The 14,159-nt window shown below is 45.3% G+C and overlaps 1 protein-coding gene across 2 annotated transcripts in view; it reads left to right on the top strand.

The window, feature by feature from the left end:
• LOC110485950 ((E3-independent) E2 ubiquitin-conjugating enzyme UBE2O) overlaps positions 1 to 14,159 on the top strand; it is a 43,231-nt gene that overhangs the window by 20,493 nt on the left and 8,579 nt on the right. The window contains exons 8-17 of one of the 2 annotated variants that reach the window (XM_036940620.1): positions 1,086 to 1,236; positions 2,845 to 2,950; positions 3,260 to 3,617; positions 9,205 to 9,359; positions 10,786 to 10,898; positions 11,190 to 11,321; positions 11,557 to 11,655; positions 12,000 to 12,882; positions 13,076 to 13,212; positions 13,479 to 13,682. In XM_036940620.1, coding sequence (XP_036796515.1) covers positions 1,086 to 1,236; positions 2,845 to 2,950; positions 3,260 to 3,617; positions 9,205 to 9,359; positions 10,786 to 10,898; positions 11,190 to 11,321; positions 11,557 to 11,655; positions 12,000 to 12,882; positions 13,076 to 13,212; positions 13,479 to 13,682 — 2,338 coding nt within the window. The remainder of the gene's footprint in view (positions 1 to 1,085; positions 1,237 to 2,844; positions 2,951 to 3,259; positions 3,618 to 9,204; positions 9,360 to 10,785; positions 10,899 to 11,189; positions 11,322 to 11,556; positions 11,656 to 11,999; positions 12,883 to 13,075; positions 13,213 to 13,478; positions 13,683 to 14,159) is intronic. The other variant, XM_036940621.1, reaches the window with a different exon arrangement.

The following is a 14,159-nucleotide window of genomic DNA, read 5'->3' as shown; positions in this document are numbered from 1 at the left end:
GTGTCCGAATTATTTGCTCTACGACCCCCACAAGCAACTTGGGACTCGTCTGAAGTCGGTTCAGCCCATCTGCCAATTTCTGTCTATAGCGTCTGATCAGTATGGGTAACCACACTAATAAGAGGCCTCTGTGGAAAGGTGAGATTCTCATGAACACGTACATGTCGGTTGTTTTGCTCTACGACGTCCACAGGTCTCAAGACTTGTCTAAAGGTTCCCCGGTACGAGTTGAAAAAATGGATGGAAGAATACACTACCGTTCAAAAGTTTTTTTCCATTTAAAATAACATCAGATTGATCAGAAATACAGTGTAGACATTGCTAATGTTGTAAATGGACTATTGTAGCTGGAAACTGCAAACTATTTTATGGGATATCTACATAGGCATACAGAGGCCGATTATCAGCAACCATCACTTCTGTGTTCCAATGGCACGTTGTGTTAGCTAATCCAAGTTTCTCATTTTCAAAGACTAATTGAGCGTTAGAAAACCCTTTTGCAATTATAATCGCACCCACAAATGTAATCAAACCCACAAATGCTGATGCTCCAGATACTCAACTTGTCTAAAGAAGGCCAATTTGATTGCTTTTTAATCAGAACAGTATTCAGCTGTTTTAACATAAATGCAAAAAAGTTTTTCTAATCATCAATTAGCCTTTTAAAATGAAAGGACATTTCTAAGTGACCCCAAACCTTTCAACGGTAGTGTATATGGAAACTGTCAGTGCCAAAAATGTGTTAATATGGGCTTATAGCAGTAAGGCCAAATACAATTTGTCACTTTTACGGCTTGGACAGGACTCAGACTGTTAGGTGCCAAAAATAAGGGGTTAAATGCATGTAAAAACAAATACATGTTTCCTCATATTTCTTATTTCTGCTATAGGACAGACACTTTTTTTTGTTCCATGTAGTGAATCTGTTATTCAATGCATTTGTATGGGCTAATAGAAGTAATGAATGTGTATCATGTAGCACATGTATCTAGATGGAAAGATGCTCATCCCCAGCACACACCCATTATTTTGCTTCAATGACCCTTCTATTAACACACTCCCCCCATACGTGTGTTCTGATCCAGAGTGAAGCGTCTGGGCTACTACGACCACACCCAGAGGCAGCTGGGGGAGAGGGCCCTGTACGTGTTCCCAGCCAAGGGAGACACCACACACATCACCTGTGAGTGGCCCGACGGGGCCCCCGGACTCCCAGAGGACCCCGTAGCCAGGAAGGTGTGTGAGTGAGAAGGAAATGGAGAGGAAATGTTTCTATATATACAGTACCAGTCAAAGTCCAGACACACCTACTAATTCATGGGTTTTTCTTTATTTTAACTATTTTCTATATTGTAGAATAATAGTGACGACATCAAAACTATGAAATAACACATATGGAATCGTGTTGTAACCAAAAACATGTTAAACAAATTAAAATATATTTGAGATTCAAAGTAGCCACCCTTTGCCTTGATGACAGCGTTGCACACTCTTGGCATTCTCCCAAACAGCTTCATGAGGTAGTCACCTGGAATGCATTTCAATTAACAGGTGTGCCTTGAGCCAATCAGTTGTTTTGTGACAAGGTAGGGGTGGTATACAGAAGATAGCCCTATTTGGTAAAATACCAAGGTTGAAACGACAGTCTGTTACTTTAAGACATGAAAGTAAGTCAATCTGGAACATTTCAAGAACTTTGAAAGTTTCTTCAAGTGCAGTCGCAAAAACCATCAAGCGCTATGATGAAACTGGCTCTCATGAGGACCGCCACAAGAAAGGAAGACCCAGAGGATAAGTTCATTAGTTAACTGCACCTCAGATTGCAGCCCAAATAAATACTTCAGTTCAAGTAACGGAGACTGTGAATAAGACCTTCATGGTCGAATTACTGAAAAGAAACCACTACTAAAGGACACCAATAAGAGACTTGCTTGTACCAAGAAACACGACCAATGGACATTAGATCGGTGAAAATCTGTCCTTTTGGTCTGTCCAAATTTGAGATTTTTGGTTCCAACTGCTGTGTCTTTGTGAGACGCAGAGTAGGTGAACGGAGGATCTCTGCATGTGTGGTTCCCACCGTGAAGCATGGAGGAGGTGGTTTGGGGGTGCTTTGATTTGCTGTTGACACTGTCTCTGATTTATTTAGAATTCAAAGGACACTTAACCAGCATGGATACCACGGCATTCTGCAGCGGTATGCCATCCCATCTGGTTTGCGCTTAGTGGGACCATTTGTTTTTTTAACAGGCCAATGACCAAACACACTTCCAGGCTGTGTAAGAGGTATTTTACCAAGAATGAGAGTGATGGAGTGCTGCATCAGCTCACCTGACCTCATCCCAATTGAGATGGTTTGGGATGAGTTGGACCGCAGAGTGAAAAGCAGCCAACAAGTGCTCAGCATATGTGGGAACTCCTTCAAGACTGTTGGAAAAGCATTCCAGGTGAAGCTGGTTTTGAGAGCGCCAAGAGTGTGCAAAGCTGTCATCAAAGCAAAGGGAAGTGAAGAATCTCAAATGTAAAATATATGTTGATTTGAACACTTAAAAAAAAAATTGGTTACTACATGATTCCATGTGTTATTTCATAGTTTTGAGGTCTTCACTATTCTACAATGTAGGAAATTGTAAAAATAAACACCCTTGAATGAGTAGGTGTCCAAACTCTTGACTGGTATTGTGCGTGCCTGTCCCCATTTTGTGTGAAACAATTGGTAACAATGTTGCCTCTCTTTGCAGAGATACTCCATGTATCCAACTTTCTTCCCTCGTTGCATGCACTAACAACTGTGTTTGCCATGGTTCGTATTATCTGTGTCCTATGACAATGTCCTTCCTGCAGTTGAAAAGAATGTTCAAGAAGGAGTCGTTAGGGAAGAAGACCAGTGAGAGTGCAGAGACACAAGGAGCAAACCAGCACTCCACCGACAAGACGGACAGCTTTTACGGTACATGCTGATTTTGATTTATGTCTGGTCATCAGAAATGTTGCCTTGTCATTTTTTGGCAGATATCCTCACTTAAACAGATGACGAGCACAAACTCCAATTGTAGAATAATTTTAGCTCCATACAGTCTACACCTGATAACTGGCCATCTGATAACTGCACACCTTGTGCAGGGTAGTTCGCCCCACAATTAAAATATATTCTTTATGCTTTGCTCAGTTCCAAGTCACTGCTTATACCACTAATCAATTATACATGTAAAACCAACTCAACGACCATCACCCGTGTCCTCTCCCCCCTCACACCCAGGTGACCTCAAGCCTGACAACACCCACCCAGACTCCACTGACCATACCGCCCTCCCCCGCCCTCACCACCCCAACAACGGCCCCAACCACGCCCTCCAGCCCTTGACCCTGTGCGCTCCTCACTCCTCTGACCCATGGCCCGAGCCAGCGGAGCAGGACGCAGATGACGAGGCGGGGGCGGAGGACACTGATGACACCTTGTCGCTGACGTCGTCGGCCAGCAGCACGGCGTCGTCGCAGAGCGGGGGTCTGGGGGGCCTGAACAGGAAGAAGAGCATCCCTCTGTCCATCCGCAACCTGAAGAGGAAGCACAAGAAGAAGAGGACCAAGTTCTCCCGCGAGTTCAAGCCCGGCGACAGGTGAGCCAGTTATCAATCAAATCCGTTTGTATTCATGGAATGCTATGTGACTAAATGTAGCAGACTACAATTGTATAGAAATGGCTACAAATGTAGCATGCTAAGTCAGAGCCTAGGCCACACTTTAGTCCTCTGCCTTCTATCCCTCCCTCACGCCCTCCCTTTCTGAACTTCTGCTATTCCTCCCTCTCTTGCGCCCTCCCTCCCTTTTTCTCTCTCTCCATTCAGGAGATGGTCCCTCCCTGGCCATCTCCTTTTCTCCTTGGCACGTGTAAAGGATGATCAATAGCTTGCTGGCAAGAATTCAGCTTCCCGCTGGCAAAAATTCTGCGTCCTTGAACCCAGTGTCACTTTTATTTTTTGTCACATTCACCGGATAGGTGCAGTGAAAAGTGTTGTTTTACATGGTCAGCCATAGTAGTACGGCGCCCCTGGAGAAAATGAGGGTGAAGTGCCTTGCTCAAGGGCACATTGTGCCTCTCCCAGCTTCTGATGCCGCCCACCCCTGTACAAATGATACTCGGGTACAGTCTCTCTCTGGCCTAAATGGCACCCTACTCCCTATGTAGTACACTACTTTAGTCAAAAATAGAGCACTGAATAGGGTGCCACTTCCATTTGGGACGCTTACACACAGAGCCGATCAACTTACACCCTACACCCAGCCTACACTTACACCCTTACACCCAGCCGAACAAGACCAGTGTTCATCGATCCAACATCTTGTCTCCCAGAAAATGTCCTCTCTTCCTTACGGACTTTCTGATGGCTTGTTACTACCTACGGGGATCGATTTCAGGCTGATTTCCCGGAGCAGATGTCCACTAATGACCCTGGTTGTTATTAGGCTGTGTGGATGCTGCCAGTGACGGTGTGACCTGGCCTTGTCTTCAAATCTTGAACCAGTCTACCACCAATCCAGTACTAGTACCACTCCATAGTCTAATATAGTAATAATCTAGTGCCAATCCAGTACTTTTCCTAGTACCAATTTGAATCTAGTACAAATAACAATCCAAAGGTTATACTAGCATCAACCTAATTATTATTGTTGCGACGTGAAAATGAATACGCTCTCAACCGCACTTGCTCTCCTTGTGGTCCTTTGACTAAAAACCCAATAGTTAAGTTGCTCTGTTATAAAAATCACACCGGTACCCACAATTAGACCTAGCTCTGCACCATTAGTTGGACGTTTCCAAATAGGTTGAAGTTTGGGTCAATGTAACCTTTTCTCAAGACATTGCAGAATTCAAGTACTTTAAATTCTACCAGGCGCCATTCGAACACGTCAGGGATTCCAAGGCTGCACATCTGAAATGGCACCCCCTTCCTTATATTAATGGCACCCCCTTCCTTATATAGTGTACTAATTTTGACCAGATCCTTGGTTAAAAGTAGTGCATTATACAGGCAATATGATGCTATTTCAGATGCTGCCTAAGGCTGTGATTTTTCTCTCCTTTTAAACTGCCTTGTAGATCAGATCTGGTGGTTAAATATAGCTGACAGCTGATAAATCATGTAGCATGTGCTTAGGTGTGCCCAGATAACATCCAGGTCCTCTGATTGAAAGAGACAGATGGAGAGAGAGAGGGGGGAAAGGGTGATGGAGACAGAGGGTCAGAGAGCTAGGGAGATCAAGGGGGAGAAAAAAAGCTGAGATTGAGTTGCGGGAGGGAGAGCGAGCGAGAGGAAGATTGATGGGGGGAATAAAACGGCAAGGGGGAGGTAGGGACTGAAGTTAAGAGGCAGAGCAGGGGGAAAGTGTCTGAATTCTAGTGGGGGGTTGAATTGAGGTAGAGGAGAGATTGATTTAAAGAAAAGACAAAACATGAGAAAAAATAAATAAACGTCCCTTTTTCAGGACCCTGTCTTTCAAAGATGATTCGAACAAATCCAAATAGCTTCACAGATTTTCATTGTAAAGGGTTTAAACTAGAGGTCGACCGATTAATCGGAATGGCCGATTTAATTTGGGGCCGATTTCAAGTTTTCATAACAATCCGAAATCGGTATTATTGGGCGCCGATTTATTATATATATATTTTTTTTAAATAATTTTAACCTTTATTTAACTAGGAAAGTCAGTTAAGAACACATTCTTATTTTCAATGACAGCCTAGGAACGGTGGGTTAACTGCCTTGTTTAGGGGCAGAACGACAGATTTTTACCTTGTCAGCTCGGGGGATCCAATCTTGCAACCTTACAGTTAACTAGTCCAACGCAATAACGACCTGCCTCTCTCTCGTTGCACTCCACAAGAAGACTGCCTGTGGTGGCTGTTGTCGTTGTGTTGCTGGTTCGAGCCCAGGGAGGAGCGAGGAGAGGGACGGAAGCTATACTGTTACACTGGCAATAAAGTGCCTATAAGAACATCTAATCGTCAAAGGTTAATGAAATATAAATGGTATTGAGGGAAATAGTCATATTATTCCTATAGTAACTACAACCTAAAACTTCTTACCTGGGAATATTGAAGAAAAGGAACCACCAGCTTTCATATGTTCTCATGTTCTGAGCAAGGAACTGAAACGTTAGCTTTCTTACATGGCACATATTGCACTTTTACTTTCTTTTCCAACACTTTGTTTTTGCATTATTTAAACCAAATTGAACGTTTCATTATTTATTTGAGGCTAAATAGATTTTATTGATGTATTATATTAAGTTAAAATAAGTGTTCATTCGGTATTGTTGCATTTGTCATTATTACAAATAAATAAATTGTCCGATTTAATTGGTATCGGCTTTTTTTTGGTTCTCCAATAATCGGTACCGGTATCGGCGTTAAAATCCTAATCGGCCGACCTCTAGTTTAAACACTGTTTCCCATGCTTGTTCAATGAACCATAAACAATTAATGAACATGCACCTGTGGAACAGTCACGAACAGGACACTAAAGATGCCTTTCTACTGACTGAAAAATTCCAAAAGAACCATGCCCAGGGTCCCTGCTCATCTGTGTGAATGTGCCTTAGGCATGCTGCAAGGAGGCATGAGGACTGCAGATGTGCCAGGACAATAAATTGCAATGTCCGTACTGTGAGACGCCTAAGACGGCACTACAGGGAGACGGGATGGACAGCTGATCGTCCTCAGTGGCAGACCACATGTAACAACACCTGCACAGGATCGGTACATCCGAACATCACACCTGCAGGACAGGTACAGGATGACAACAACTGCCCAAGTTACACCAGGAATACACAATCTCTCCATCAGTGCTGATGACTGTCCGCAATAGGCTGTGAGAGGCTGGACTGAGGGCTTGTAGGCCTGTTGTAAAGGCCATTGGGCACAAACCCACTGTCGCAAGACAGGACTGGCAAAAAGTGCTCTTCAGTGACGAGCTGCAGTTTTGTCTCACCAGGGGTGATGGTCGGATTCATGTTTATTTTCAAGGTCTGAGGTCTGGGGCCAAGTGTCACAGCATCATCGTACTGAGATTGCCTGCAATGACAATAATCTCAACGCTGTGCGTTACAGGGAAGACATGCTCATGTGGTACCCTTCCTGCAGGCTCATCCTGACATGACAATGCCACCAGCCATACTGCTCGTTCTGTGCGTGATTTCCTGCAAGACAGGAATGTCAGTGTTCTGCCATGCCAGCAAAGAGCCCGGATCTCAATCCCATTGATCACGTCTGGGACGTTTTATATATTTATTTATTTGACCTTTTATTTAACTCGGCAAGTCAGTTAAGAACAAATTATTGTTCAGGGGCAGAATGACAGATTTGTACCCTGTCAGCTCGGGGATTTGAACTTGCAACCTTTCGGTTACTAGTCCAACACTCTAACCGCTGGGCTACCCTGCCCCCCCGACCTGTTGGATCGGAGGGTGAGGACTAGGCCCATTCCCCCCAGAAATGTCTGGGAACTTGCAGATGCCTTGGTGAAAGAGTGGAGTAACATCACACAGCAAGAACTAGCAAATCTTGTGCATTCCATGAGGAGGAGATGCACTGCAGTACTTAATGCAGCTGGTGGCTACACCAGATACTGTTACTTTTGATTTTGAACCCCCCCCCCGTTAGTCACACGTCTGTGGAACTTGTTCAGTTTGTCTCAGTTGTTGAATCTTGTTATGATCATAGAAATACAGTTGTACTCGAAACTTTACAAACACTTAGGTTGGAGTCATTCAAATTTCTTGTTAAGGAACTATAGTTTTTGCAAGTCGGTTAGGACATCTACTGTGTGCGTGACACAAGTAATTTTTCCAACAATTGTTTACAGACAAACGCCTGAAGGTACCATGTTCATCTGTACAAACAATAGTATGCAAGTATAAACACCATGGGTCCAAGCAGCCGTCATACCGCTCAGGAAGGAGACGCGTTCTGTCTCCTAGAGATGAATGTACTTTGGTGCAAAAAGTGCAAATCAATCCCAGAACAACGGCAAAGGACCTTGTGAAGATGCTGGAGGAAACGGGTACAAACTTATCTATAGCCACAGAAAAATGTGTCTTATATCAACAACCTGAAAGGTTGTTTAACAAGGAAGAAGCCACTGATCTAAAACCGCAATAAAAAAGCCAGACTACGGTTTGCAACTGCACATTGGGACAACGATCGTACTTTTTGGAGTAATGTCCTCTGGTCTGATGAAACAAAAATAGAACTGTTTGGCCATAACGACTATCTTTATGTTTGGAGGAAAAAGGGGAGCCTTGCAAGTCGAAGAACACCATCCCAACCGTGAAGCACGGGGGTGGCAGCATCATGTTGTGGGGGTGCTTTGTTGCAGGAGGGGCTGGTGCACTTCAGATAATAATGTCTTCATGAGGAAGGAAAATTTGGGTCTTCCAAATGGACAATGACCCCAAGCATACTTGCAAGCAAAGTTGTGGGAAAATGGCTTAAGGACAACAAAGTCAAGGTATTGGAGTGGCCATCACAAAGCCCTGACCTCAATCCCATAGAAAAGTTGTAGGCAGAACTTAAAGCGTGTGTGAGCAAGGAGGCCTACAAACCTGACTCAGTTACACCAGCTCTGTCAGGAGCTATTTCACCCTATTTAAAGGCAATGCTACCAAATACTAATTGAGTGCATGTAAACTTCTGACCCACTGGGAATGTGATGAAAGAAATAAAAGCTGAAATTAATCATTCTCTCTACTATTATTCTGACATTTCACATTCTTCAAATAAAGTGGTGATCCTAATTTACCTAACAGGGAATTTTAACTAGGATTAAATGTCAGGAATTGTCTGTATTTGGCTAAGGTTTAAATACAGTTTAAGTCGGAAGTTTACACATGTTAAGTTTGCTGAAGATAAATGCAGTTGACAGTGAGAGGATGTTTTTTTGCTGAGTTTATATTATGGATGTAGGGAAACCGTGGCAGAGGAGATCAGGCTCCCCCCACCCTGCGGAATCTTTGATTCGCTCTGCTGCTGCGCATATGGCTGAGTCAGTTTAACATTCCATTCTTTAACATGTAGGCATTTTCCACTCTTAACCAGAACTTCTTGCTGAAATAGTTGAGCCTTGTCGGTGAAGACACAAATTCCAGTATTAGTTACTTAGTCACTGGTTCTAATATCTGCCATCTCCCTGTTTTTTTTATCGTCAGGGTGGCAGTAGAAGTGGTGTCCACCAAGACCTCGGCCGACGTCCTCTGGAAGGACGGCCGTATGGAGACCCTCATCCGCTCCAATGACCTCATCCCCATCCAGCACCTCGACAACCATGAGTTTTGCCCCGGAGACTTTGTTGTCGACAAACGACGTAAGTAGCTAGCTCACTTCATACTCACCTTCAGGCCTTGTACAGTGCATTTGGAAATTAATCCAACTTTTTCCACATTTTGTTACGTTACAGCCTTATTCTAAAATTGATTAAATAGTTTCCCCCCCTTATCAATCCACACACACTACCCCATAATGGCAAAGCAAGAACAGGTTTTTAGACATTTTTGCAAATGTATAAAACATTCAACTGAAATATCACGTTTCCATAATTATTCAGACCCTTTACTTAGTACTTTTGTTGAAGCACCTTTGGCAGCGATTACAGCCTCGATTCTTCTTGGGTATGACTCTACAAGCTTGGCACACCTGTATTTGCGGAGTTTCTCCCATTTCTTCTCTGCAGATCCTCTCAAGCTCTGTCAGGTTGGATGGGGAGCGTTGCTGCACAGGTATTTTCAGGCTCTGGCTGGGCCACTTAAGGACATTGAGGCTTGTCCTGAAGCCTGTCCTGCGTTGTCATGTTAGAAGGTGAACCTTCACCCCAGTCTGAGGTCCTGAGCGCTCTGGTGCAGGTTTTCATCAAGGATCTCTTTGTACTTTGTTCCGTTCTTTTGGAGTTTGCCAAAAGGCACCTAAAGACTCTGACCATGAGAAACTAGATTCTCTGGTCTGATGAAACGAAGGTTGAACTTGTTGGCCTGAATGCCCAGCGTCACATCTGGAGGGAACCTGGCACCATCCCTACAGTGAAGTGTGGTGGCAGCATCATGCAGTGAGGATGTTTTTTAGCGCCAGGCACATAGACTGGTCAGGATCGAGGCAAAGATAAAAGGAGCAAAGTGCAGAGAGATCCTTGATGAAAACCTGCTCCAGAGGACTCAGTTCCTCAGACTGGGGTGAAGGTTCACCTTCCAACAGGATAATGACTCTAAGCACACAGCCAAGACAACGCAGGAGTGGCTTCGGGAAAAGCCTCTGAATGTACTTGTTGCGTCATACCCAAAAAGACTTAAGCTTTAGTCGCTGCCGAAGGTGCTTCAACAAAGTACTGTTTTTAAAGGGTCTGAATACTTACGCAAATGTGATATTTCAGTTTATTACATTTTTTTCTACTACTATCAGCTTTTATAAGCGGTTTATCAAAAAATGTACACTACCATTCAAAAGTTTGGGGTCACTTAGAAATGTCCTTGTTTTTGAAAGAAAAACACTTTTTAATTATTTTTTTGGTCCATTTAAAATAACTTCAAATTGACCAGAAATACATTAGACTTTGCTAATGTTGTAAATTACTATTGTAGCTATGCAACGAGGGAGCTATTTATCAGGTTGGCTTTCTTACTTGGTGTCCTTGGTGAAACTTTTGTGCCTCGGGTCAGAGAGTAAACTTCAGCTCTGTCTTTGTGTGTGTGTCTGTCTCTCTGTATGTGTGTCTGTCTGTCTCTCTCTGTGTGGTCACACAGCCCAAGCTCCTACGGACCCGGGCGTGTACGGGGTCATCCAGTCGGGCGACCACAAAGGCAGGACGTGTGCTGTGAAGTGGATCAAACTCAACGCCTCCAGCGACGACGTGGAGGTCAGTCTGCTGGGCATTGTGGGTCGACTTGTGTCGCCGGGGGAACCACAACCTTTTTTAATTATTTTTTTTATGTATTCCATTAATAGCTCTATAGAAGTTTAATTTGGGCAAATCTGAAATGACTCTATTCCAATTGAGCCTATTCCACATATCGTGCGCTACTTTGGGCCAAAGCAATAGCCCCATGGTCCTATTGCTCTGCTCAAAAACAGTGCACTATACAGGGTGGCTTCTAGTGTCATTTGAGCTGCATGGTGTCAGTAATGGATGGTGGTTTTGTTTGTTTAGGTCACAGGAGAAGAGGAGGATGTTAGTGTGTACGACATCGCCGACCACCCAGACTTCCACTTCCGTACCACTGATATCGTCATCAGGATAGGGAACTCTGAGAACGGGCGGAATACGGAGTGCGAGAACGATGTAAGTTCAAAAAATGTCTTTCATTTTGGTTGTTGACATGTTAGTACTTTTCGATGTGGTGCTTGGAGTGTTCTTTGCCGGTCCACGTTGTACAGATGCTTTGGCCTGGTTACAGATCCACCATAGTTACTAAAAGCGTGCTCTGAAAGGAAATATAATCCAGTACGGTACTATCGTGTAGAAAGAGTATTTTCACATACTGTTTTTTCATCTTTTTTTTTTTTGACATGTCCAGACGTCAGTAGGTCAGGTCTTCAGAGTGGATGTGAGCAGCAAGGTGGAGGTGGTGTGGGCCGACAACTCCATTACCATCGTCCTACCACAGGTACTCATGGTAATTGTAGTCTTTCTGTCCCTCACATGCGGTAGTTGTAGTGGTCGCTGATCGGTGGCTCTGTTAGTTTCTGTTAAGGTTCTGTTGACTTGTGTTCACTATGTCAATGAAGTGTGCTACTGCTGTACCTTGCTCAGGTTTCTGTTCATGCTAATTGTGTTCATGCTAATTATCTTTTCAATCTGAATGTGTGTTGCAGATAGCATGCTGCCCTTTTAAAAATGTTATTCTATAACGACATTTTGATATTGACACAAAAAAGCACTTAATGAATGTTAGCAATGATTAATGATTGCGTATAAACACTGTGATTTTGTTTTTCTCTAACCCCCCCCTCAATCTAGCACCTGTACAACGTGGAGTCTGAGATCGAAGAGACAGACTATGACTCTGTGGAGGAGAGCAGCAGTGGCCTGTCCACGGAGGAGTGGGAGGACGAGAGCGACAGCTGGGAGACTGACAACGGCCTGACCACCAACGAGGACGACCAGCACCCTGCCAACGACGACACCACCACCCCGGCCGCCACCCCCACCGGCTCCAGCCCCTTCATCATCCCCCCAAAGGAGGGCGGCATAGCAGGGGCCACCACCCCCACCAAGCCACCTAACTCCTCAGAGGACCTGGAGGGAGCTGGGGCTATAGTCAGCCCAGGCACCGGTGCTGGAGGAACCACCCCTGGAGCAGGAGGGGGTGATGCAGCGGAGAAGCTCCCCGGGAAAGAGAGCACGCCGCGGGGCTTCCGTGAGCTCAAAGAGGCCCTGAAGATCCTCGAGAGCCTGAAGAACATGACGGTAGAGCAGCTATGGACCGGCGGCTCGCCTACCTCGCCCACGTCCGGTGCTGCGCCCGCCGCCAACGGGACTAACGCCAACGCCGCCACTGCCATCACGCCAGAGAAACCCACCAAGGAGAAGCGCTTCCTGGATGACATCAAGAAGCTCCAGGAGAACCTGAGGAAGACCCTGGACAATGTGGCCATCATGGAGGAGGAGCGGATGGAGGCAGTGGTGGAGGGTGGGGCAGGAGGAGGTGGGAGTACGGAGGGAGGGGAAAGAGGGGGCGAAGAAAGGCCCCAGGAGGAGGCAGCGGCGGCGAAGACTCCAGGCGCGGCGCCAGAGTGGCCCAGCGATACGCCTGTTCTGTGCCAACAGAGTGGTGGAAAGCCCGGAGTCACCTTCACCAGTGCCAAGGGAGAGGTGTTCTCTGTGCTGGAGTGGTCACCAGGTGAGGACGCAATACTGCGCTTTTAGCTTGTCATTGTTTGTCTTTGTTACTGAGACATCTAGTAGTACAGGGAGAAGAATTCAATAACTCCAAAAATACCTTCTTTGAACATTTTAAATGCACTGGTCCATTACTTAAAATGGCCTTTTCAAATACTCACTAAATACCACAACATTTATCTGACTCCTGCCAGACACCCACACCTTTAAGAAGATGGAGTTCCAGCCAGCCGAGGCCAAGAAGTTTTTCAGCACCGTGAGGAAGGAGATGGCTCTGCTGGCCACCTCGCTGCCCGACGGCATCATGGTCAAAACCTTCGAGGACCGCATGGTATGCTCACCGACACATGAGAAGAGAGACGTTTGGAAGTGATCCGAATGTAGTCGATTACAGTCAAGTATTAAATTGCATCAGACCACTCCTCAGTGGCTAAAGTGACTCCGGTTTTGAGCTGCCAGTTTCTCTGCACTCATTAAACCCTCGACTTAAAATCTCTTCATGCTGTTATTTCTGAAGATAAGTGATGATATCTCTGAGGATGATAGTGAACATGTGCTATTCTCGTCTCTCTTCACCCCGTCCCTCTCTCTTCACAGGACCTGTTCTCAGCTCTGATCAAGGGGCCCACGCGCACCCCTTACGAGGACGGCCTGTTCCTCTTCGACATCCAGCTGCCAAACATTTACCCGTCGGTGCCGCCCCTCTTCCGCTACCTGTCACAGTGCAGCGGGCGCCTCAACCCCAACCTCTACGACAACGGCAAGGTCTGCGTCAGCCTGCTGGGCACCTGGATCGGCAAGGTAAAAGTAGACCTTTAATCCCTCACGAAAAAAGTGTGATGCTTGGTATTTTTGCTTTTTTATTAGGATCCCCATTAGCAGTTGCAAAAGGAGCAGCTACTCTTCCCGGGGCCCACACAAAACATGAACCATGACATAATACAGAACATCAAGGATAGAACTACAACAATAAAAAGGCACACAGCCTACATATCGATACCAATACACACACACACAAACTATCAAGGTCAAATACTTAGACCACCCATTACCTTCCCTCTGACTGTTATTAGACCACCCATTACCTTCCCATTGACTGTTATTAGACCAGCCATTACCTTCCCTCTGACTGTTATTAGACCACCCATTACCTTCCCCTTGACTGTTCTTAGACCACCCATTACCTTCCCTCTGACTGTTCTTAGACCACCCATTACCTTCCCTCTGACTGTTCTTAGACCACCCATTACCTTCCCTCTGACTGTTCTTAGACCACCC

The sequence above is a fragment of the Oncorhynchus mykiss genome, chromosome 13 (genome assembly GCF_013265735.2).
Source record: "Oncorhynchus mykiss isolate Arlee chromosome 13, USDA_OmykA_1.1, whole genome shotgun sequence".
Taxonomy (NCBI): domain Eukaryota; kingdom Metazoa; phylum Chordata; class Actinopteri; order Salmoniformes; family Salmonidae; genus Oncorhynchus; species Oncorhynchus mykiss.
Note: the sequence above shows the minus strand (reverse complement) of the source record. Positions and strands in the feature narration are given on the sequence as shown.